Raw genomic sequence first — 27,131 nt, 5'->3', positions numbered from 1 at the left:
GTGATCCTAACTGACCTAAGACAGGGAATTTTTACTAGGATTAAATGTCAGGAATTGTGAAAAACTGAGTTTAAATGTATTTGGCTAAGGTGCATGTAAACTTCTGACTTCAACTGTAATTCAATGTTAAAGTACACAGTGAGAACTGGTAAGTATAACAAAGGCCAGGATGTGCCGTTCCTTTTACTCTCCCACTCAGTCATTTCCTTGTGGACTTGTGCAATTGGCAAACAAATTGAGTTTGACCTATACGGACACATCTACCCCCTGACCTAGCCAAACGTAGCCACCTCGACGTCGGTCTGCTCCTGACCTAGCCAAACACAGGCCAACTCGACGTGGGTCTGCCCCTGGACAAGCCAAATACAGCCACTTATGGCAGTCTGGACGTCTTAACACCACCATAAACCATTCCTAGAGACCAATTGCTAAGGAGTAGAAAGTAGCCAGAGGGAAGAATCCCTGATTAACTTTGCACATTCAACAGCTGGGCAGCATGTGTGCGTGTTTGTATCTCTCTCTCCATGTGTCTAGTGGGGAGGGGGTTGTGTTCATAAGACAGGACAGGAAGGGGACAGTTAGGACACTGGCAATGTGTCTTCCTTGTTGGCAGTAATTCAGTGAAAAACATGTCAGTGGCTCTGTGACACCACAGAACACCACCACTGTCCCACCTCAAATCAAACTTTAATTTGCCACATGTGCCGAATACAACAAGTGTGGACTTTACCGTGAAATGCTTACTTACAAGCCCTTAACCAACAGTGCAGTTCAAGAAGAAGAAAATATTTACCAGTAGGCTAAAATAAAAAGCCATAATAAAAAGTAACACAATAAGAATAACAATACCAAGTCAGTGTGCCGGGGTACAGGCTAGTTGAGATAATCTGTACATGTAGTTGGGGGCGAAGTGACTATGCATAGGTAACAAACAAACAGCGAGTAGCAGCAAGGGGAAGACAAACAGGTTTCCCTCAAGAATTTCCCTGTATTTAACACCATCCATCATTTCCTCAATTCTGACCAGTTTCCCAGTCCCTAGCGATGAAAAACATCCCCACAGCATGATACTGCCACCACCATGCTTCACTGTGGGGATGGTGTTCGAGGTGATGAGAGGGGTTGGGTTTGCGCCAGACATAGCGCTTTCCTTGTTGGCCAAAAAGCTCAATTTTAGACTCATCTGACCAGAATACCTTCTTCCATATGTTTGGGGAGTCTCCCACATGCCTATTTTTTTCTTCTTTGAGCAATGGCTTTTTTCTGGCCACTCTTCCATAAAACCCAGCTCTGTGGAGTGTATGGCATAAAGTGGTCCTATGGACAGATACTCCAATCTCCGCTGTGGAGCTTTGCAGCTCTTAAAGGTTTATCTTTGGTCTCTTTGTTGCTTCTCTGATTAATGCCCTCCTTGCCTGGTCCGTGAGTTTTGGTGGGCGGCCCTCTCTTGGCAGGTTTGTTGTGGTGCCATATTCTTTAAATTTTTTAATAATGGATTTAATGGTGCGCCGTGAGATGTTCAAAGTTTTGGATATTTTCTTTTCAAACCCAACCCTGAGCTGTAATTCTCCACAACTTTGTCCCTGACCTGTTTGGATTGGTCTTCATGGTGCCCCTTGCTTAGTGGTGTTGCAGACTCTGGGGCCTTTCAGAACGGATATATATATATATATATAGATTGCACACAGGTGGACTAACTAATTATGTGACTTCTGAAAGTAATTGGTTGCACCAGATCTTATTTAGGGGCTTCCTTGCAAACGGGGTGAATACATAAGCACGCACCACTTTTACGATTTAAATTTATGAGAATTTTTTTAAACAAGTAATTTTTCCATTTCACTTCACCAATTTGGACTATTTTGTGTACGTTCATTTCATGAAATCGAAACAAAAATCCATTTAAATTACAGGTTGTAAAGCAACAAAATATGAAAAACGCCAAGGGGGACGAATACTTTTGCAAGGCACTGCACTTACAGTCACTGTGGGGACGGCGTCATCGATGCACTTATTGATGAAGCCGATGACTGAGGTGGTGTATTCCTCAATGCCATTGGATGAATCCCGGAACATATTCCAGTCTGTGCTAGCAAAACTGTCCTGTAGTGTAGCTTACGCGTCATCTGACCACTTCCGTATTGAGCGAGTCACTGGTACTTCCTGCTTTAGTTTTTGCTTGTAAGCAGGAATCAGGAGGATAGAATTGTGGTCAAATTTGCCAAATGGAGGGTGGGGGAGAGCTTTGTATGCATCTCTGTGTGTTTTTTTATTTTACCTTTATTTAACCAGGTAGGCCAGTTGAGAACGAGTTCTAATTTACAACTGTGACCTGTCCAAGATAAAGCAAAGCAGTGCAACAAATTGTGTGGGGTAAATGTGGTTGCACATGTGACATGCTGGTAAAAAAATTCGTAAAACTGATTTAAGTTTCCTGCATTAAAGTCCCTGGCCACTAGGAGCGCCGCTTCTGGATGAGCATTTTCTTCTTTACTTATGGCCTTATAGAGTTGGTTGAGAGCAGTCTTAGCGCCAGCTTCGCTTTGTGGTGGTAAATAGACGGCTACGAATAATACAGATGAGAACTCTTGGTAGATAGTGTGGTCGACAGCTTATCATAAGGTACTCTACCTCAGGCGAGCAATATCTCGAGACTTCTTTAATATTAGACATCGCGCACAAGCTGTTATTGACAAAAAGACACACACCCCCACCCCTCGTCTTACCAGAGGTAGCGTCTCTGTTCTGCCGGTGCATGGAAAATCCTGCCAGCTCTATATTGTCCGTTTCTTCGTTCAGCAACGTCTCGGTGAAACATAAGATGTTACAGTTTTTAATGTCCCGTTGGTAGGATAATCTTAATAGTAGGTCATCAATTTTATTTTCTAACGATTGCACGTTAGCAAGAAGAATGGAAGGCATTGGGAGTTCACTCACTCGCCTCCGGCTTCTCAGAAGGACCCCGATCCGCGTCCTCTTTTCCGGCATCTTTTCACGCAAACGGCCTGGATCTGGGCCTGTTTCAGTGAAAGCAGGATATCCTTCTCGTCGGACTCGTTAAAGGAAAAAGTTTCTTCCAGTCTGCGGTGAGTAATTGCTTTTCTAATGTACAGAAGTTGTTTTCGGCCATAAGAGACGGTAGCACCAACATTATGTACACAATACGTTAAAAAACAAGTTACACAAAATGCCCCCAAAAATATTATAATTGCACAATTGGTTGGGAGAATATAAAACGTCAGTCATGTTCTTTGGCGCCAACTCTCTGATAGGACCAGACATACGGGGCGGTAGGTAGCCTAGTGGTTAGAGCGTTGGGCCACTAACCGAAAGGTTGCTGAATCGAATCCCCGAGCTGACAAGGTAAAAATCTGTCGTTCTACCCCTGAACAACGCAGTTAACCCACTGTTCCCTTGTAGGCTGTCATTGTAAATAAGAATTAGTTCTTAACTGGCTTGCCTAGTTAAATAAAAATACAGGTACAAAGGTTTACAACCTTGATTTCAGCATGCCACTGTCACTCGCACTGTATAACAAGTCAGTCTGAGCGCAATTAAAGTGATAAAGCTCTAAGAAATACTTCAGTCGGGTTCAGAACACGGTTCCCCACTCTTTCTCTTGATAACTCCTGATCTTATTTTTTCCTGAGCGGGAACAACTCCTGGCCCTAATAATGACGGTGATACGTGATCATTAAGCTGCCTGTAAGTATACAGGGCTATGCCACATACAGTAGATGGTACGTATGCCCTACTCTACATGATGTATGGGAACTTAGAGGACAGTTCTGTTATTTGCAGTGTTCTCGCTCTCTTTCTCTGTGTCCCGGCTAATTCACTCTCTTGCAGAAAATACATAATTAGGACTAAATAGAAAACAGCTACAAGCACAGACACACTCACATGTACACTCCTGCACAGGCACACACATGAACAGTATGGCTTGAGCCCTGAGGTCTTTTCATCATAAGTCATCAACAATTTACAACTAAGTTCACGTGTAAGCCAGACCTGTACTGACAAACCAACAGAACATATTGATCTGACAGACAGACAGACATACAAAACTCACCACTGGTCTCTGTTGAAGGAGGCCAGGAAGCGGATGCCAGGTGGCACAGGGGCCATGATGATTGGGTGATAACGGGCACTGCGGGGTCAGGGGTCAACAGATCGGTAGATCTCACAGCAATGATGACCAACACACAGAACTGCAGCTCACCTCTGGCCAGAAGAACCCTGTGAGCTCAACACTAGGCCTGGGAGACATGGCCAAGAACCTGCTGGAATAACCCCTCAGAAGTGTTCTCCTACAAGAACAAAAGAAAGTTTCAAATACAGCAGGACCTCTGAAGTCGGCATGGGCATCTCTCTCCATTCCATAATGTAAGTTCTATAACTTTAACTTTGTGGATGTACAGTTCGGAAAGTATTGAGACCCCTTGACTTATTTCACATTTTGTTACATTAGTCTTATTCTAAAATTGATTAAATAACGAATTACTCAGCAATCCCCACACAATGACAAAGCGAAAACAGGTTTAGACAAATTGAAAAAAAAAAAATACATAAATACCTTATTTACATTAGTATTCAGACCCTTTGCTGGAAATTTTGCTTACATTCCTCCAAAAAAGTTTGCTTATAACAGTGAACCTTTTTTGTGGGATACACATTAGAGGTCGACCGATTAATCGGAATGGCCGATTAATTAGGGCCGATTTCAAGTTTTCATAACAATCGGTAATCGGCATTTTTCGCCGCCGATTTGCCGATTTAACTAGGCAAGTCAGATTAAGAACACTGACGCTGTCTACCTGTTACGCGAGGGCAGCAAGAAGCCAAGGTAAGTTGCTAGCTAGCATTAAACTTATCTTACAAAAAACTATCAATCTTAACATAATCACTAGTTAACTACACATGGTTGATGATATTACTAGTTTATCTAACGTGTCCTGCGTTGCATATAATCGATGCGGTGCCTGTTATTTTCTCATCGAATCACAGCCTACTTTGACAAACGGGTGATGATTTAACAAGCGCATTTGCGAAAAAAAGCACTGTCGTTGCACTAATGTACCTAACCATAAACATCAATGCCTTTCTTAAAATCAATACACAAGTATATATTTTTAAACCTGCATATTTAGTTAATATTGCCTGCTAACATGAATTTCCGTCACTTCTCTTGCGTTCTGTGCAAGCAGTCAAGGTATATACAGCAGTTTGGGCCGCCTGGCTCATTGCGAACTGTGTGAAGTCCATTTACTCCTAACAAAGGCCGTAATTAATTTGCCAGAATTGTACATAATTATGACATAACATTGAAGGTTGTGCAATGTAACAGGAATATTTAGACTTAGGGATGCCACCCGTTAGATAAAATACGGAACGGTTCCGTATTTCACTGAAATAATAAACGTTTCGTTTTCGAAATGATAGTTTCTGGATTCGACCATATTACTGACCAAAGGCTTGTATTTCTGTGTGTTATTATGTTATAATTAAGTCTATGATTTGATATTTAATTAGAGCAGTCTGACTGAGCAATGGTAGGCAGCAGCAGGCTCGTAAGCATTCATTCAAATAGCACCTTTGTGTGTTTGCCAGCAGCTCTTCGCAATTCTTCAAGCATTGCGCTGTTTATGACTTCAAGCCTATCAACCTCTGAGATTAGCTGGTGTAACCGATGTGAAATGGCTAGCTAGTTAGTGGGTGCGCGCTAATAGCATTTCAAACATCACTCGCTCTGAGACTTGGGAGTGGTTGTTCCCCTTGCTCTACATGGGTAATGCTGCTTCGAGGGTGGCTGTTGTCGATGTGTTCCTGGTTCGAGCCCAGGTAGGAGCGAGGAGAGGGACGGAAGCTATACTGTTACACTGGCAATACTAAAGTGCCTATAAGAACATCCAATAGTTAAAGGTATATGAAATACAAATCGTAGAGAGAGAAATAGTCCTATAATTCCTATAATAACTACAACCTAAAACTTCTTACCTGGGAATATTGAAGACTCATGTTAAAAGGAACCACCAGCTTTCATATGTTCTGAGGAAGGAACTTAAACGTTAGCTTTTTTACATGGCACATATTGCACTTTTACTTTCTTCTTCAACACTTTGTTTTTGCATAATTTAAACCAAATTGAACATGTTTCATTATTTATTTGAGGCTAAATTGATAGTATTTATGTATTATATTAAGTTAAAATAAGTGTTCATTCAGTATTGTTGTAATTGTCATTATTACAAATAAAATACGTTTTTTTTAAATAAATAAAAAAATAAAATAAATAAATCATCCGATTAATCGGTATCTGCTTTTTTTGGTCCTCCAATAATCGTTATCGGCGTTGACAAATCATAATCGGTCGACCTCTAATACACATAAGGCAATTCTAGGTCTTGTGGCATATTTTGGTTAAACTCTCCCCAATTCAATGGAATTGCATCCCTCTGCATGTACAGTGCATTCTTCCATCACATTCTTCCATCACAGGTGATTCTCAAGATGTTGCACACTAATGAGATGCTATTGAGCCCACACCACTACAACTGTAGTAGTGTGGGCTCCAATACTACAATACTGGGTGGGGTGAATATATTTTATATGACATACATGATTTTTTGTTAACTAGTAAACAGTAGCCTACAGCAAAGTATGTTTAAATAATTTCTAACTTAACAATTTCTGCTAGTTAGTTTTTGCTACCTTGTGGGTTTTAGCTTGCTTGAGCCTACTAACTGAGGGAGTGTTAATTCACCTGTTTCCATAAATTTGATTTTAAAACATTTATCTTAGAAAAGGAGTTGTTTAATATAACTGCTTAACTATTTATCTGTACATGGAATTGTATTTGTTTGTTTTTTTACTCCTTTTTTCCCCCTAATCTTTACAGGAAAATGCCACGGACACTATCTGATGTGTGGCGACATTTCACTGCAGCTAATGTAGAAGGAAAAGCTGTGTACATTTGCAAATACTGTGCCAAATCATGTGAAGAACACAACAAAGACGCAGAATTATCCGGCCAAGTGCATAAAGTTCACTCAGCGCTCACAACAAGCAACCTCTGACAAAAGTCCCTCTACTTCTAGTCGAGGTGAAAATGATGAATCAGACACCTTATTGATAGCAACAACTCATGGTCCTCCTGGAATCAGAAGTGTTTTTGACTCAATGGAGGAACGTAGTCAGAGAAATGCTGATGAATGTCTTGCTCGAGCTGTGTAAGCAACTGGTTCACCTCTGACGTTCACAGGCAATGTATATTGGAAGTTTTTCTGAATGTTCTTTGCCTAGTATACACCCCTCCAACCAAACATGCTTTATCTACTAATTTGCTGGATGCAGAGTTCAAGTGAAGGTTAAGCAAATCATAGAGAAAGCAGACTTTATTGCAATCATCTCTGATGGGTGGTCAAAAGTCTGTGGGCAAGAATAATTAACTACATCATCTCCACCCCTCAACCAGTATTCTACAAGAGCACTGACACACGGGACAACAGACACACCGGTCTCTACATTGCAGATGAGCTGAAGGCAGTCATCAATGACCTTGGACCGCAAAAGGTATTTGCACTGGTGACAGAGAATGCTGCGAACATGAAGGCTGCTTGGTCTAAAGTGAAGGAGTCCTACCCTCACATCACACACATTGGCTGTGATGCTCATGCATTGAATCTGCTCCTCAAGGACATTGTGGCACTGAGAACAATGGATACACTCTACAAGAGAGACAAGGAAATGGTTAGATATGTGAAGGGTCATCAAGTTATAGCAGCAATCTACCTCACCAAGCAAAGTGAGAAGAATAAGAGCACCACACTGAAGCTGCCCAGCAACACCCGTTGGGGTGGTGTTGTCATCATGTTTGACAGTCTCCTGGAGGGGAAGGAGTCTCTCCAAGAAATGGCCATATCAGTCTGCCGATATGGACAGCCCCATCAAGGGTGATGTATTTTGGGAGAGAGTGGTAAGCAGCCTGAAACTCCTGAAACCGATAGCAGAAGCCTTTGCACGGATTGAGGGAGACAATGCCATCCTGTCTGATGTTCAGACTCTGCTTGCAGATGTAAGAGAAAAAATCCGTACTGCCCTGCCCACTTCACTGTTGCTCCAAGCAGAGGAAACTGCAGTTCTGAAATACATCAAAAAGCGTGAAGACTTCTGCCTGAAGCCCATACACGCCGCAGCGTACATGTTGGACCCCAAGTATGCTGGCAAGAGCATCCTGTCTGGTGCAGAGATCAACAAGACCTATGGTGTCATCACTACCATGTCTTGCCACCTTGGCCTGGATGAGGGCAAGGTTCTTGGCAGTCTGGCAAAATACACTTCCAAGCAAGTGCTTTGGGATGGAGATGCAATATGGCAGTCGTGCCAACATATCGCATCAGCCATCTGGTGGAAGGGACTTTGTGGATGTGAGGCTCTTTCCCCTGTTGCCTCCATCATCCTCCAAATCCCACCAACATCAACCGCCTCAGAGCGCAACTGGTCCTTGTTTGGGAACACACACACAAAAGCACGCAACAGGCTGACCAATACAAGGGTTGAAAAATTGGTGGCTATCCAGGCAAATTTGAGTCTTTTTGAGCCTGACAACAAGCTATCCTCAACAAGGTTGGAAAGTGACAGTGAAGATGAGGCCTCAGAGTCTGATGTTCAAGAGGTGGAGAAGACATGGAAGCCTGAGAGGAAGACAACCAAAGCTTTAGTTTCTAGACTATCAATTTACAGATGTATGTTCAAAACATTTTTAGGAGATGCAATGGATCACTGGGGATCATTCAATGTTCCCTTTCTTTTGTTCAGTGAAATCATCCCATGTCAACTCATTTAATTAAAAGTTCAATTCGTAACTAAATCATTTTTTAATAATTTAAACATTTGCAATTATGTCTACTTATGATAAGGTAAAATGTTTATGTTTCTGTCTCCATATGATATGGTAAATATATCCAATGCAAAAAAACATCTACATTTAAATGGTATTAATTTGCATACATTTATGTTAATTCCCATATATTCCTGTTAAATGCCCACGGAAAGTTTCCACCTCTGAATATTCCCCAAAATGTGCAACCCACCTTGAGGCTGTCACTGTTGCCAAAGGTACTTCAACAAAGTACTAAGTAAAGGGTCTGAATACTTATGTAAATATGCTTGTTCAGTTTTGCATTTGTAATACATTTGCAAAGATTTCTAAAAACCTGTTTTTGTTTTGTCATTATGGGGTATTGTGTGTAGATTGATGAGAAATTATATTTAATAAATTTTATAATAATGCTGTAACATAACAAAATGTGGAAGAAGTTAAATGCACTGCACATGTCCAAGGGAGGCATTGTAGGCTACAGTAAACCTTCCACCAAGCAACTCATCTCAGTAGGGGATCAGATATATTCCTGGCATTCAAACAACTTCTGTTTCGTACTCGGGGGATCAGATGTGTAGCAGAGGACAGCAGAAGTATCATTGCTTTTATTACCAGACATGAATAACCTACTATGCTGGAATCTTGGTCTGAAAACATGACGTTGCCAAGCACTGTACCACCAACTGTGTATCTAGCGACAGCTTGGCTTGCTTGTAGCTACGCCAACTGTACAATTTAACTCCATCATGGGTCTGTGCCACGAAATTAGTCATTTACACTACTGGTATGGTCACGTCATCATTTTAGCACTTAAAGTGAAAGTTGAATGGATTAATTCTACATAGGCTACTAAGTAACACGCTAAAACTTTTGCACCACCACAACCATTCACTACAGCGGCCTGCAGTAGAGCTAATAGCAAAACCTCATACTTGGAATCTTGGACTGCACATCAACTGAACCAGGCTTTATATTTAGATGTGTGGCAGTCGCAGAGCCTCTAAATGATTTACTGAAGTTAATTAGGCAACTGAACTTCAGTAGACAATACTGGTCTAACCTATGTTATTTAAAAAAATACATATGTTTCCTAATTTAGGGACTTATTATCTAGCATCCTAATTGAGATTGGTTGTATACAGAGCCAAATACTAATTATCTTGGGTTGTTGTAAAAAAATATATATAATCAAAATAGGACGTCCTTGTGTGATAGCCATCAAAGAAAGAAGCATACTGCAGGACATTTGCTAGTAAACCACCGTCCATACTATGTTTTCAATGATTATGATCATCAGCTACTTTGTAACCAACCACTTCCCTTACAAAATATTTATGTACACTAATAACTCGATATTAAACTGAGTATGGCAGTAGGCATTATGCAATAGTCATGTAAACACATTCTGCTCATCTTAAGTCGCCGTAAGGTCAGAATCGAAGTAGCATACATCGATTAAAACACCTAGTTTTCTGGGCAAACTTTCGAAATGTAAACACTTTTAATCCGCCTTCCAGCAATCTATTTAATCTGCCCATGTCCTACCACCAGCCGAGCGAGCCTCCCTCCCTCCCTCGCGAAATGAGTCAGGAAAAGAAAGGTATGCGTCTTGAAGTAGTTTTCACATACAAAATGTATGTCCTTACTTAGAATCAAATATCCTTCCCAAAACTAACATGGTCTGCATTGATCAGTGCCATCAGGTAGCTTGATTTCAGATGTGTCCATGTAAATATGACTATTAAGTTAATCGTTATTCTTGCAAAGCATGTAAACCTGTTAATCTAACTATTATATTAATTCGACTATACACAATAATCGCATTATTGTGTGCATGTAACCGTGCTCTCCAATTCACTTTCTGCTCATCCTCGTGCGTTCGACGCTTGACAGAAAAGGAGGTCTATCTGTGGAAAATCGCCGCGCCCATCAATTCACAGACATGGAGAGAGAGACATTATCAAACTTGCCGTGGTTGAAATACAGAGGGGAAACCAAAAGACACGTCTTGTTTCTCGTCCAAAAAGGCGGCAGGTTGTCAGGCGGTTAACTACAACTTCTTTCTTCTTTCAAACCAAGGTGTAACTGTCACACTTCAGTGAGGGGTTTCGATTAATCTCGCCGGTGTAGGCGTGTTTTGCATTGGTTGAAATGTGATTGCATTTAATATGAAACTGCGCTGCCTCCCAGGCGTGAGCCACGTGTCCCGTTCAAAGCCCACGGCGAAATTGGCTCAAAACAAAAGTGACGTATTTAAGCAAGTGTAGTAATTAGTAGGACTGTGTTTCCCATGCGAAAGTAATTGCTTTTGATTTGTTTTTAATTATCTGCGTAGCAATGAAACATAGTCAGAACATTCAAACATTTACATAGGGAATATAAATATGTTTCTGGACGATGCACCATGCTGCCTTGTTGACAAAATGACCAAGTGGCACAGATTACTGTTCGATTTGATATCAGCGCTCCTCCCTCCCCGCTTTCTCCCGATGACGTGACGGGCCTTTGCCCGGTGTCCCGCTGTTCAGCATAATCGAATCCGCCCAATCACACTGGTCGCCTAACCTCTCCTTTGGTCTACAAATGACGTCAGAATAGTACAAGGAACCGCTGTGTCTGATGTCCCTGGCTAGATATTTTTAAAAAGCATTTTGGTGTGGCAACAAAGTGAATCAAGAAGGGAATTAGATAAAACATGTATATGTTACTGGAAAACCAAAAAGCCTCTAGTTGGCCTATTTTAATAGGACTTAATTATAAGGATATATCATCCAGTTCAAATAGGCCAGATTAGCCCTGTTTGGTTTTCCAGTAACGGATACATATTGTCAATATATGATAAGCCTAAACATCTTTAATGTGGAACCAAAAAAAAAGTTAGCATCTTAATGCAACAGTTTTGAAGATATAGATGTTTATTTATTCTTTTTTTGCGGGTTTATTTATGTTTTTACCAATATTCTCGATCGGTTACGTGTCTGAACCCGAGTCCCACATTGAGGGAGTTATTTTATACTGGCCCGGCAAAAGCCTGCCACGTCATCGGACGAAAACGTGAGGGGAAGAGCGCCGTTATCAAATCGAACAGTAATCTGCGCCGCTCGGTCATTTTGTTACCAAGGCAGCGTAGTGCATCGTCCAGTCACATACAACATCTCTTTTCCATAAAATAAAATATGGAAACATAAAATAAATGTTTGAACTCATACGGAAAAAGTAATATATTATAATATATGTACACACAGTAAATGAGGGGGAATTCAAAATATATTTACATATATGTACAGAATATATTCATGCGAAGAGACATGGAGTTGCATGCAGACATGGTGCCTTTCGAATTCAATGCAATGTTATCCTTAATCCCCTGCGTATACCAACACTGTGCATAGTATGGTCAACACTTGGTCCTCTTTCTTTTTGATGACTGTGCATAGTATATTTTAGAGAGTAGCAGCTAGGCCATAGAAACTTGTTGACATATCTGTTTTCAGCAGACACTTTTGTATTGTGGTTTACTTTCAGAGCCTAGAAGCAAGAATAATGGTTTATTTTTGTGTGCTGAAAAAGCTCTGTTGGCATTTCTTCATCTCAATACAAGGTGTTTCAATGCATTCTATTTGAACATCCAGTGCTGACAACATACAGAAGAGCCACTCATCTTGCATTTGGCTCATGAGCTTCATCCGTGGAGGACAGAGAGTTGTGGAGAGCCACACATGACCATTTCAGGGGTACACTGATTGGACGACTAAGAATCCTTGCAGCCATAATGCCAAATGCATTCTTTGACTCTCCGACAACAAGCGTGTCAGTACTTCCAGGTACGCCATGGTTCATTGAGATGGATACCTGTGAATGAGAGGTAACAAGATAATATATATATATATACACTGTACATGATATATCAGTGGCGGTTGGTGTCGTTTCAGAGGGAGGATGATTTTTACCTTTCATGAGCATGGCCTTATAATACAGCACATTGGATGACTCTCATTCATATTCAATTCACCCAGTTCAATGTAACATTGATAGGTTTAGGCTACTACATGATACTAACATTTTCCCTGTACCTATCATGAGGTTGCTACAAACCTAGCCTATGACTGAAAACGTAGGTGCACAGGTCAAGAGAGAAATTTGAGGTGACAGACAGTGACAGACAGTGTAATCATTAGTCCAACAGTTGCAAACGAGAGCTTCTACTGGACAAATTCAGGTATGTTTATCCCGATTTCGTTCCGTTTGCTTCCGTTTAAGAAAAGTTATTCAACAGAATCGGCGGAATGAATACACCCCTGAGCAATCGTAAACACAGTTCACTTTCATAACAGCCACATTGTATTCCTTCTCACATCTATACTCTCCTATGGGGGGGTGATAAAGGCCTAAATTTAGCCTAGTCAACAACAACAATTTGGCTGTCACCTACCATTGAACGTGTAACTAACATGTCGTCATACCAATGCCTTACTAACATCTGCGTGACACCTGCGTGTTAATGAAAGACATACGGTGCATAGTTTAAATTTATATGAATTAAATCTCAACCATAAATGTTAGAAATTTAGTTTTCCCGTACAAGCCGACATTCTGATGTAGCCACCTTGAGCTATAGTGTAGCCTACGGCTTGTGTATTTCCTGTTATCGCTAATGGCCTAGAAAAGATTATGTCCAATCTATAGGTAATCTGTCTTTCCCTCAACACTATGTTGTTACCAGTTCCCAGTAGCCTACATTACAGAACCATAAGAGTTGTGTCCGTGGCTTTCAGTCGAAGAGGAGTTCATAGGCTTTCCCAGAGGACACTTGCTATTTGGGATCCTTGTGATGTCCCTACCTCAATCAAGTAGAAATGTAAAATGGTTAAGATAAGGGTTATAGTTTAGGATTCACGGTAGGGACGTCCCAAGGATTCCGGATAGCACTGACCATTCATAGAGTGAAACACGGTCATAGAATTTGAGAGCTCGGCTGCGACACAGATATTAATGTGTGTTTGGCAGACACGGTTTTAGAGAGTGTCTGCCCCAGATAGTTTCCTTAGAGACAATGAAAATAATTACCAAGATGTCCTTGATTCGATTGAGGAGTAAGTAGGCTGTATTTAAGTTGTGATAACGTTAGGAAATAATATTGCCTACGTGCTTTTGACAATACGTTATCAACAATAAATACGTTATTTTCAAATAAACCAAATTTGCCTTATCAACACAGTATAACTAAATATGTCCTGTGTTAATAGGGGAGTATGCTAGTGTACAATGGTAACGTAATTTGATGTGCTAGTATTATTTATTTCATGGATGAATTAAATTGTAAATGAAAATATACACACGTTGTGCTATAGGATATATACATACAGTTCCAGTCAAAAGTTTGGACACACCTACTCATTCCGGAGTTTTTCTTTATTTTTACTATTTTCTACATTGTAGAATAATAGTGAAGACATCTAAACTATGAAATAACACATATGGAATCATGCTGTAACCAAAAAAGTGTTTAACAAATCAAAATATATTTTATATTTGAGATTCTTTAAAGTAGCCACCCTTTGCCTTGATGACAGCTTTGCACACTCTTGGCATTCTCTCAACCAGCTTCATGAGGTAGTCAACTGGAATGCATTTCAATTAACAGGTGTGCCTTGTTAAAAGTTAATTTGTGGAATTTCTTTCCTTTTAATACGTTTGAGCCAATCAGTTGTGTTGTGACAAGGTAGGGGGGTATACAGAAGATAGCCCTATTTGGTAAAAGACCAAGTCCAGATTATGGCAGCTCAAATAAGCAAAGAGAAATGACAGTCCATAATTTCTTTAAGACATGAAGGTCAGTCAATGTGGAAATTTCAAGAACTTTGAAAGTTTCTTCAAGTGCAGTCGCAAAAACCATCAAGTGCTATGATGAAACTGGCTCTCATGAAGATTTCCACAGGAAAGGAAGACCCAGAGTTATCTCTGCTGCAGAGGATACGTTCGTTAGAGTTACCAGCCTCACAAATTGCAGCCCAAATAAATGCTTCATGATCGAATTGCTGCAAAAAAAACACTACTAAAGGACACCGGTGGAAATCTGTCCTTTGGTCTGGAGTCCAAATTGGAGATTTTTGGTTCCAACGCTGTGTCTTTGTGAGACAGGTGTGGGTGAATGGATGATCTCCGCATGTGTATTTCCCTCCGTAAAGCATAGAGCAGGAAGTGTTATGTGTGGGGGTGCTTTGCTGGTGACACTGTCTGTGATTTATTTATTATTCAAGGCACACTTAACCATCATGGCTATCAAAGCATTATGCAGTGATACGCCATCCCATCTGGTTTGGGCTTAGTGGGACTATAATTTGTTTTTCAACAGGACAATGACTCAACACACATCCAGGCTGTGTAAGGGCTATTTTACAAAGAAGGAGAGTGATGGAGTACTGTATCAGATGACCTGGCCTCCACAATCCCCTGACCTCAACCAAATTGAGATGGTTTGGGATGAGTCAGACCAAAGAGTAAAGGAAAAGCAGCCAACAGGTGCTAAGCATATGTGGGAACTCCTTCAAGAGTGTTGGAAAAGCATTCCAGGTGAAGCTGGTTGAGAGAATGCCAAGAGTTTGCAAAGCTGTCATCAAGGCACAGGGTGGCTGCTTTGAAGAATCTCAAATATAAAATATATATTTTTCCACAACCCGAGTCGTATTGATAATAAAAGCTATGAAGTTAACTTTTTTTCATTATCAAAGTGTCCTTTGACACTGCACATTCATGAGCGCAAGATTTCTGAAGAGGCCTCCTAACCATGCCAGGACCAGCAGAAACACCAGCCCAGACATTAGGTCTACTTACTACAGGGACAGCCATGGAAGCTCCATCCTTCCACAATGTAGTTTCACCAATCTGTTTTACAGGTTCTATATACAATACATCATGACTAATTACAACACTTAACCCTCACATTGCTCCCACATTGACCATAATCATGTTCCCCTCCACACTTGACACATCTTTATCTTCCTATACATTGAACAGTTACATGTCCCATTCTTTGGCATTTAAAGGGATGGGACACATTCTCTCACATTGAAACTAAGAAATCCTATCTGTACTTTCCCAGGCATAACATTCTCAAACCTCAGCAGCACTGATAGGCTTTCACTTCTTTTACCTTCTTTCCTACTGATGAACCTTTTGGCCTTCATCACTCCCTTCACATTTGATTTAATATATTCTATGGACATAGACATTGGGACATCAATGATGACTACCCTCAACCTAGCATAAGCACCATGGACATGGCTTTTAATCTTCTTCCCATTAAGCTTTTCCATTTTCAGAATCTTCTCTTGCTTTGCCAGGCTACCACAAAATATGAACAAACTACCATTTCCAATGAACCGAGCTAATTTCACTTCACCTACCTCTTTTTCTACTGCAATAGTTAGTTGGATAGGGTGTAAGTGAGGCCATGTAGGTCTCATCAAACACTGTCACCACTTTCCACTCCAACACTTTACTCTTGCTTCCTACCTTGGCCCTCTTTCTGCTTTCTTTACAAGACTGCTTTCTGTATCATGATCTCTCTTCTTCCTATCAAAATCAAATCAAATCAAATTTATTTGTCACATACACATGGTTAGCAGGTGTTAATGCAAGTGTAGCGAAATGCTTGTGCTTCTAGTTCCGACCATTCAGGAATATCTAACAAGTAATCTACCAATTCCACAACAACTACCTTGTACACACAAGTGTAAAGGAATGAATACGAATATGTACATAAAAAAAAAAAAATGAGTGATGGCCGAATGGCATAGGCAAGATGTAATAGATGGTATGGAGTACAGTATATACATATGAGATGAGTATTGTAGGGTATGAAAACATATAAAGCAGCAGTGTTTAAGGTGGCTTGTGATACATTACATCAGGATGGCAAGATGCAGTAGATGGTATAGAGTACAGTATATACATATGAGATGAGTAATGTAGGTTATGAAAACATTATATAAAGTGGCATTGTTTAAAGTGGCTAGTGATACATCTAATTACATCAAGATGGCAAGATGCAGTAGATGGCATGGCGTACAGTATATACATATGAGATGATTGTAAACATGATCTAATATAAATAATAAAGTGGCAAGTGATAAATTGATTACATCAATTTTCCCATTATTAAAGTGGCTTGAGTTGAGTCAGTATGTTGGCAGCAGCCACTCAATGTTAGTGATGGCTGTTTAACAGTCTGACGGCCTTGAGATAGAAGCTGTTTTTCAGTCTCGGTTCCAGCTTTGATGCACCTGTACTGACCTCGCCTTCTGGATGTTAGCGGGGTGAATAGGCAGTGGCTCGGGTGGTTGCTGTCCTTGATGATCTTTTTGGCCTTCCTGTGACATCGGGTGGTGTAGGTGTCATGGAGGGCAGGTAGTTTGCACCCGGTGATGTGTTGTGCAGACCTCACTACTCTCTGGAGAGCCTTCCGGTTATGGGCGGAGCAGCTGCCGTACCAGGCGGTGATATAGCCCGACAGGATACTCTCGATTGTGCATCTGTAAAAGTTTGTGAGTGTGTTTGGTGACAAGCCGAATTTCTTCAGCCTCCTGAGGTTGAAGAGGCGCTGCTGCGCCTTCTTCACCACGCTGTCGGTGTGGGTGGACCATTCCAGTTTGATGTGTACGCCGAGGAACTTAAAACTCTCCACTACTGTCCCGTCAATGTAGATAGGGGGCTGCTCCCTCTGCTGTTTCCTGAAGTCCACGATCATCTCTTTTGTTTTGTTGACATTGAGTGCGAGGTTATTTTCCTGACACCACACTCCGAGGGCCCTCACCTCCTCCCTGTAGGCCGTCTAGTCATTGTTGGTAATCAAGCCTACCACTGTAGTGTCGTCTGCAAACTTGATGATTGAGTAGGATGGCGATTGCGTCGTCTGTGGACCTATTGGGTCGGTAAGCAAATTGGAGTGGGTCTAGGGTGTCAGGTAGGGTGGAGGTGATATGGTCCTTGACTAGTCTCTCAAAGCACTTCATGATGACGGAAGTGAGTGCTACAGGGCGGTAGTCATTTAGCTCAGTTACCTTAGCTTTCTTGGGAACAGGAACAATGGTGGCCCTCTTGAAGCATGTGGGGACAGCAGACTGGGATAAGGATGATTGAATATGTCTGTAAACACACCAGCCAGCTGGTCTGCGCATGCTCTGAGGACGCGGCCGGTGATACCGTCTGGGCCTGCAGCCTTGCGAGGGTTAACACGTTTAAATGTTTTACTCACGTTGGCTGCAGTGAAGGAGAGCCAACGTGAGTAAAACATTTAAACGTGTTAACCCTCGCAAGGCTGCAGGCCCAGACGGTATCACCGGCCGCGTCCTCAGAGCATGCGCAGACCAGCTGGCTGGTGTGTTTACAGACATATTCAATCAATCCTTATCCCAGTCTGCTGTGTCTTTCCACAACCGACCATTACGTTCCTTGACCCTCATCCTCCTGCTCCATACCATCAGAATTGACACACACGTTGTTCGCATTACAGCACAGCTGTTGCTTCACCAACTTTTTATTAATTTCCTCCATTTTGTCTGCACTACTCGCCAACATTTCCGACTCCTCCCCCAGTCAAGTGTCTCTCTCTCTGTGTGTGTGTGTGTGTGTGTGTGTGTGTGTGTGTGTGTGTGTGTGTTTGTGTGTCTTCTTCGATGAGGTTTAACGGCAGTTGGCATCCAATAAATGTTGCATTACCACCACCTACTAGGCTGGAGTACAACTTTGCTTGAAATAAATAAATACCCTACCATCTAACACTACACTCACAATTTAAAAAAAGAATAACACCACCCTACTCCACTATTTAAATCTATTTAGTTCTACCTCAGGCCAACAACCTGAAAGGATTGGACACCACCACTTAACACACCCTGTAACTCTACTGATGTTAAGTCTCGTACACCCAAATACCTCTTTGCAGCTGCCACCACAATCTCAATTATCTGCGAATTATGTTCCATCCCTGCAGTACAGTTGATTGCTATAAATGCTAAAAATCCAATCTTACTGAAACATATATAACTTATTGGCCTATCCCTCTGTACTGGTACAGATCTACTACTCACACCACTCCTCTCAGGATCCCTACCCCTTGACCCATCTTCCTCTACTTTCTTCACTGACTCTGCATATGACAACTTCTGCACAACTCTAACCCTGGAAACCTCAACCTGCCTCTCTCGCACGGGACATTTCAGATCCCCAGTCCCATGGGCACCCCGACAATTAACACATATCACTACCTTCCCCAAAGCTACACATTTCTTTGTCTTATGTCCTTATGCACACTTCTCACACCAAGGTACCTCCCACCTACACACTGCTGCCACATGCCCATAAGCTTGACACCTGTAACAACGTAATGTATTCGGCACAAAAGCACGTACATGATCATTTATATTTCCTAACATCACTTTGTTGGGCAAAGACTCCACATCAAAATTCAAAAGAACAGACAATGACTCCTCTGTTTCAACACTCATGCCACCCTGTCTGCATCGCACCAAACGATGAGCATCCCAAACTTCAGGAATCTTCCCCTTCAGTTGGTCAACTTTTACATTTACTGCTACCGCAGTAATCACTCCTGTCAATAGAGCCCTTTTCTTGAGAGCAAAACAATTCACATTTCTTGCCCCCATTCATTTAACACAGAGCACCTTCTCCCTCTGACCAGCAGAAACAAACAATTATCACAAGACCACTTCTGGTTACACTTGACTTCTCAAATGACTGCCTCGCCTGGTTCACCAACTACTTCTCAGATAGAGTTCAGTGAGTCAAATCAGAGGGCTTGTTGTCCAGACCTCTGGCAGTCTCTATGGGGGTGCCACAGGGTTAAATTCTCGGGCCGACTCTTTTCTCTGTATATTTCAATGATGTCGCTCTTGCTGCTGGTGATTCTCTGATCCACATCTACGCAGACGACACCATTATGTATACATCTGGCTCTTCTTTGGACACTGTGCTAACAAACCTCCAAAACGAGCTTCAATGCCATTCAACACTCCTTCCGTGGCACCAACTGCTTTTAGTGGTGTGGGGGCTGTGCTTTGGCAAAGTGGGTGGGGTTATATCCTGCCTGTTTGGCCCTGTCCGGGGCTATCATCGGATGGGGCTACAGTGTCTCCTGACACTCTCTAGAGACAGCAGGAGCAGTAGAGATACTTTCAATGATCGGCTATGAAAAGCCAACTGACATTTACTCCTGAGGTGCTGAACTGTTGCACCCTCGACAACCACTGTGATTATTATTATTTGACCATGTTGGTCATTTATGAACATTTGAACATCTTGGCCATGTTCTGTTATAATCTCCACCTGACACAGCCAGAAGAGGGCTGGCCACCCCTCATAGCCTGGTTCCTCGCTAGGTTTCTTCCTAGGTTTTGGCCTTTCTAGGGAGTTTTTCCTAGCCACCGTGCTTCTACACCTGCATTGCTTGCTGTTTGGGGTTTTAGGCTGGGTTTCTGGACAGCACTTTGAGATATCAGCTGATGTAAGAAGGGCTATATAAATACATTTGATTTGATTTGATTTTAAATGCAAGTAAAACTAAGTGCATGCTCTTCAACCGATTGCTGCCCGCACCCTCCCGCCCGACTAGCATCACTACTCTGGACGGTTCTGACATCTGTAAATAGCACACCCAACTACCTCATCCCCATATTGTTACTTATCCTCTTACTCTTTTGCACCCCAGTATCTCTACTTGCACATCTGCACGTCTATCACTCCAGTGTTAATGCTAAATTGTAATTATTTCGCCTCTATGGTCAATTTATTGCCTTACCTCCCTACTCTTCTATATTTTCACACAATGTATATAGATTTTTCTTTTGTGTTATTGACTGTACGTTTGTTTATGTGTAACTTTGTGTTGTTTTTGTTGCACTGCTTTGCTTTATTGTGGCCAAGCAGTTATTAATGAGAACTTGTTCTCAACTGGCCTACCTGGTTAAATAAAGGTTAAATAAATAAATAAATAAACCCTCACTGATTCCACAGCACCCAACTCTGTTTTTACCCACCCTGAAACCACAAATGGATCAGCGAAAAGGCAAGGGTCCACTTTTTCCAAAAACGTAACTCCTTCCATCACAGACTCATCTTTATCCTGACCCTCAGTGCAAGCCTCAGGTTCCGAGAACTTCACCACACCTACCACCTCTGATACTTTGACCTCATTCACTTCCATTTCGCCTTCTGTCTTCAGCTCACTCTGCTTACACTTTCTACCATTCTTCTTTAACAAACCACCCCCCTTTTTTCCACAATTTTTTACCGACTCAAGCTCACCCTCTTCCTCCCTCTCTATCTTAGACCTCCTCTGCCTCTCTTTTTCCCTCCATTCCTCCTCCGTATTCCAAGTATACGTCTCCTTATGGTAATACTGCACTTCTCCTGACATACATCTTGTTCTTGCCTTCTCAAGGGACGCCATTTAACCGGCTGTCACAATCTCCGTACAATCAGCACGAACCCCTCGGGATGTAGCACTCAACAGTGCATCCCACTTATAAAGCAGCTGCTTCGTCCTGATGTTCTTCTTCATCAAAAGCTACCGCGACACAAGCGCACGCTTCCAACCACCATCCACCATCAGTGTCTCTCTGTGGCTGCATTCCAAACACTTAAAAGACACACCTTCTCCCCTCAGCCCTCAAATTGAGTGGACACTTCTGATGACGTATCATGACGTCTGACGAGTTGACACTTGCAGGCAAGGGGTGAGGGAAGAATTCATGAATTTTAAATGGCCTGCTCTTGCCCGGAAATTTGTCACTCGTTCATCCCACGGTTGTGTTTTCAGTCATCATAGAACTGTTGTGTGTGTGCCTTATATGCGCTACAGTCAATTATGATTGCATATCATATCTTGGCTAGAAGACAACGCTCCCGCAGACATCGAATGTTAGCATCCTACTATATCAGGTGAATCGAAAATGACAATGTATAAGTGTGATGTCAGGAGAAGTTATGTGCGCAAGTGAACGTTTTTAAAAGCTAACCAAACAAAAACATAATTACTTTTATGATACGTGTTTGAGCCGTCATGTGCATTAGTAGCACAATTTCTAACTTATTTACATTTGTTTTTATTTTCCCACACGTCTTCCTTGTTTGGGTGTGCCGTCACTTCCTTGTTTGGCTGTAGATGGCTATTACCTGCTCATCGCCCTCTAATGTCCCAGGGTAATATTTCTGCTTTCCACTTCGTGTTTTTGTTTTAGGGAGCATGCGAGAACACTCGTTCAGTTCGCCTAATCGTCTTAAGCTAGCCACCAACCGAACTGAAGCATGCTGACACCAGTTATTAGATCATTAGCTTGATAAGCGTGAGAGCGCAGTTACGCCTGTTTGAACAAGTGTATTAGATCATTTGTTTGTTTTGACCCTAGTTTTTACCACCCACACACAACCTGCCCGTCTCCACCTATGCATATAACCACTGTTCCTCCTTCTGAAAAGAATATGAGGCACAACCTTTTCCAGGTCATAATACTTATAACAGTATGGTTATTGTGCTAAAAGTGCAAGGATTTCCTTCTTACTAAAGCCAATTCTAACTTTTGCATGCAAACCCCCCTTTGGGAACCTAATGCCAAGGTACCAGAGATCAGTAGACTCAACACTACAATTCAGATTGATACATGTGGCGCAAGAATATATTGCATTAACATAGATTATGTAAATATGAGTGCTCATGTTATATATTTCATAAATATATTCTATACAGTATATGTAAATATATTTTGAATTCCCCCGCATATACTGTATGAACATATATTATAATACATGAGTTTTCTGTATGGGTTCAAACATTTATTTTATGGAAAAGAGATGTTGTATATGTCTGGACAATACACCATGCTGCCTTGTTGACAAAAATGACCGAGCGGCGCAGATTACTGTTCATTTCAGAAGGGCGCTCCTCCCTCCCCGCTTTCGCCCCATGACGTAACAGGCCTTTGACCGGTTCAACCCGGGCCAGCATAAAATAATTACCTCAATGTGGGACTGGGGTTCAGACATTTGACCTATCTGGAAAATTGGGGAATACATCCGTAAATATATATATAAACAATATCTTAAAAACTCTTGCATTTAGATTATAACTTTTTTGGTTCCACGTAAAAGCTGTTCAGGTTTCTAATTTATTGACAATATTTATATGTTACTGGAAAACCAAACATGGCTAAACTGGCCTATTTGAACTGGATGATATATCCTCATCATTAAATCCTCTTCAAACAGGCCATCTCCAGGCTTTTTGGTTTTCCAGTAACTGATACTTTAAAAATGTAATTCCCTTGTTGATTCACTTTGTTCCCATACCAAAAGGCATGTTTTATATCTAACCAGGGAAATCCGACACAGCAGTTCCTTGTACTATTCTGACGTCATTTGTAGACCAACGGAGGGGATGGGCGACCAGTGTGATTGGGCGGATTCGATTATGCTGAGCCTCGGGGCACCGGGCAAAGGCCCGTCACGTCATCGGGAGAAAGCAGGGAGGGAGGAGCGCTGATATCAAATCGAACAGTAATCTGTACCACTTGGTCATTTTGTCAACAAGGCAGCATGGTGCATCGTCCAGAAACATATTTATATTCCCTAAGTGTTTGAATTGTCTAACTCATTGGGAAGGCAGATAACAATATGTTTTATCAAAAGCAATCACTTTTGCATGGAAAACACAGAATCATACCTGTAGTGGTGCGTGGGTAAAATCACCAGTGAAGCCAAGCCAGAAAAAAGGCATATTACAACCTATGTTGTGATAATTATGTTGTTTGCTGTATAACCGGTTAGTTCATATGCCTTGACACCATCATAATAGGCCGAGACAATAAGAAGAATAAATTCAACCACACATTTGTTTCATTACAAAACCGGAGACCTACATCTTTCTGGTGAAGTCCACAAAACATATTGCATATAACAAACAGTTACATGACCTACAGCATGGTCAAGCAAGGTAATGTTTCCGACATTTTCAGACTACTAAACAACTATTGATTTAGAACCACAGAGAGTTACCGCAAGTTGCAAAGAAAACAGGAGCTGCCTCCACTATTCCAGCACCATTTCAACATAATCGAATCATCTATGCTTAGTCTAATACAGTGACAATTTAAAGATAACAAAAACTCTTTAGTACAATTAACGTAAGCTAAATAAGATGTAGCTGTCCATGGCACTGATTTCTGTGTGTGTGTGTGTGTGTGTGTGTGTGTGTGTGTGTGTGTGTGTGTGTGTGTGCGTGCAAGTAGAAAAAACATGTTGACTCACCCTACTTGTAGAGAAACGTCAATGCCATCCTCTTTCATGTTGCCTAAATGGTCTATGACTATGACTCTGTCGTACAGTACACGCTTTTAGTTTTTTGTTGTTGTAAAGACACAAGGCGAGACCCAAATGCAGACACAGGAGGCAGATGGTTAGAGTCTTAATGTTTATTAACACTAAAGGGTAGGCAAGACAATGGTCGTGGACAGGCAAAAAGATCAAAACCAGATCAGAGTCCAGGAGGTACAGGCTCGTGGTCAAGGCAGGCAGAATGGTCAGGCTGTTACGGGTGTGTAAGGGAAGCAAAGTCAGGTGCAGGAGAGTAGCGTGTAGTAACAGGCGCACTTTTATTCCGTTCCAAAAACGACAGCACAGAATACAATAAGCGTGCCCAAAACACGGAACATTAACAAAATACAGGCGCGTGGTAAAATACCCACATAACATACAACAATATCACACAAAGACATGGAGGGGAACAGAGGACTAAATACATGCAGTGTGATTAGGGAATGAAAACCAGGTGTGTATGGAACAAGACAAAACAAATGGAAAAATGGAGCAGCAATGGCTAGAAAGCCGGTGACGCCAAACGCCGCCCGAACAAGGAGAGGAGCCGACTTCGGCGGAAGTCGTGACAGTACCCCCCCTTGACGCGGGGCTCCAGCGGCGCGCCGACACTGGCCTCGGGGACGACCCGGAGGGTGAGGCGCAAGGCGATCTGGCCGGCGACGGTGAAACTCCAGCAGCAGTTCGGGGTCCAACACATCTGCAACCGGGACCCAGCACCTCTCCTCCGGACCGTACCCCTCCCACTCCACGAGGTACTGAAGGCCCCCTGCCCGACGTCTCGAATCCAGGATGTAACGAACGGAGTACGCCGGGGTCCATCGAGGGGGCGGAGGAACCTCCCGCGCCTCAGATTCCTGGAGTGGACCAGCCACCATCGGCCTGAGGAGAGACACATGGAACAAGATGTTAACAGCATTTTGTACCACCTCAGGGCATGACGAGTACCTCGTCATGCCGTACGGGTTGATGAATGCTCCATCAGTTTTCCAATCCTTTGTAGACGAGATTTTCAGGGACCTGCACGGGCAGGGTGTAGTGGTGTATATCGATGACATTCTGATATACTACGCTACACGCGCCGAGCATGTGTCCTTGGTGCGCAGGGTACTTGGACGACTGTTGGCGCATGACCTGTACGTCAAGGCAGAGAAATGCCTGTTCTTTCAGCAGGCCGTCTCCTTCCTAGGGTATCGCATTTCCACATCAGAGATGGAGAGTGACCGCATTGCAGCCGTGCGTAATTGGGCGACTCCCACCACGGTAAAGGAGGTGCAGCGATTTTTAGGGTTTGCCAATTACTACCGGAGATTTATCCGGGGTTTTGGCCAGGTGGCTGCTCCCATTACCTCACTGCTGAAGGGGGGTCCTGTATGGTTGCAGTGGTCGGCTGAGGCGGACGGGGCTTTTGGGAAGCTGAGAGCTCTGTTTACTTCGGCTCCCGTGCTGGCCCATCCGGATCCCTCTTTGGCGTTCAGAGTGGAAGTGGATGCGTCCGAGGCTGGGATAGGAGCCGTGCTCTCACAGCGCTCGGGTACGTCACGGAAACTCCGCCCCTGTGCTTTCTTCTCAAAGAAGCTCAGCCTGGCGGAGCGTAACAATGACGTGGAGCTGTTGGCTGTGGTTAAAGCGTTTAAGGCGTGGAGACATTGGCTTGAGGGGGCTAAACACCCTTTCCTCATCTGGACTGACCACCACAACCTGGAGTACATCCGGGCAGCGAGGAGACTGAATCCTCGTCAGGCAAGGTGGGCCATGTTCTTTACCCGTTTTGTGTTTACCCTGTCCTACAGACCTGGTTCGCAGAATAGGAAGGCAGATGCACTGTCCCGGCTGTATGACACAGAGGAGCGGCCCATGGATCAGACTCCCATACTCCCGGCCTCTTGCCTGGTAGTGCCGGTCATGTGTGAGCTGGACGCGGACATTGAGCAGGCATTGCGTACAGAGCCCGCTCCCCTCCAGTGTCCTGTCGGGCGTATGTACATTCCGTCTGCTGTCCGTGACCAGTTGATCTATTGGGCCCACACGTCACCCTCCTCTGGTCTCCGGGGATCGGTCGGACCATGCGCTGTCTGACTGGGAAGTACTGGTGGCCCACCTTGGCTAAGGACGTAAGGGTTTATGTTTCCTCCTGCTCGTTGTGTGCCCAGTGTAAGGCTCCGAGACACCTGCCCAGAGGTAAGCTACACCCCTTACCCATTCCACAACGACCTTGGTCACACCTGTCGGTGGATTTTTTAACCTGTTAGGGCTAGGGGGCAGTATTGACACGGCTGGATAAAAAACGTACCCGATTTAATCTGGTTACTACTCCTGCCCAGTAACTAGAATATGCATATAATTATTGGCTTTGGATAGAAAACACCCTAAAGTTTCTAAAACTGTTTGAATGGGGTCTGTGAGTATAACAGAACTCAAATGGCAGGTCAAAACCTGAGAAGATTCTGTACAGGAAGTACCCTGTCTGACCATTTCTTGAACTTCTTTGCCATCTCTATCCATTACAAAGGATCTCTGCTATAACGTGACACTTTCTACGGCTCACATGGACTCTCAGAAGGCGGCAAAATGCTGAATCGTGGCTTTGCAGGCTCTGGCTGAAACAAAGTAGCGCGTTTGGGTAGTGGCTGGTTACAGTACTGTGAGACTCAGGCTCGTGCCTGCGTCGACCGAAAAATGTATTTTCCTTTGTCTGTTTACCTAAAAGGAGATTCCCGGTCGGAATATTATGGCTTTTTTACGAGAAAAATGGCATAAAAATGGATTTTAAACAGCGGTTGACATGCTTCGAAGTACGGTAATGGAATATTTAGATTTTTTTGTCACGAATTGCGCCATGCGCACGACCCTTATTTACCCT

General features: G+C 42.7%; 1 protein-coding gene across 3 annotated transcripts in view; it reads right to left on the bottom strand.

Annotated features, from left to right (window-relative positions):
• LOC106581899 (glucose-6-phosphate exchanger SLC37A1) overlaps positions 1-11,088 on the bottom strand; it is a 42,964-nt gene extending 31,876 nt beyond the window's left edge. The window contains exons 1-2 of one of the 3 annotated variants that reach the window (XM_045704515.1): positions 10,852-11,088; positions 4,073-4,310 (exon numbers count right to left, since the gene is read on the bottom strand). In XM_045704515.1, coding sequence (XP_045560471.1) covers positions 4,073-4,128 — 56 coding nt within the window. In that variant the 5' untranslated portion in view covers positions 4,129-4,310; positions 10,852-11,088. Of the gene's footprint in view, positions 1-4,072; positions 4,311-5,997; positions 6,049-10,851 lie in introns of those variants that run through there. The other 2 variants (XM_045704516.1, XM_014164338.2) reach the window with 2 other exon arrangements.
• Positions 11,089-27,131: the final 16,043 nt, after the last annotated feature.

The sequence above is a fragment of the Salmo salar genome, chromosome ssa21 (genome assembly GCF_905237065.1).
Source record: "Salmo salar chromosome ssa21, Ssal_v3.1, whole genome shotgun sequence".
Taxonomy (NCBI): domain Eukaryota; kingdom Metazoa; phylum Chordata; class Actinopteri; order Salmoniformes; family Salmonidae; genus Salmo; species Salmo salar.
Note: the sequence above shows the minus strand (reverse complement) of the source record. Positions and strands in the feature narration are given on the sequence as shown.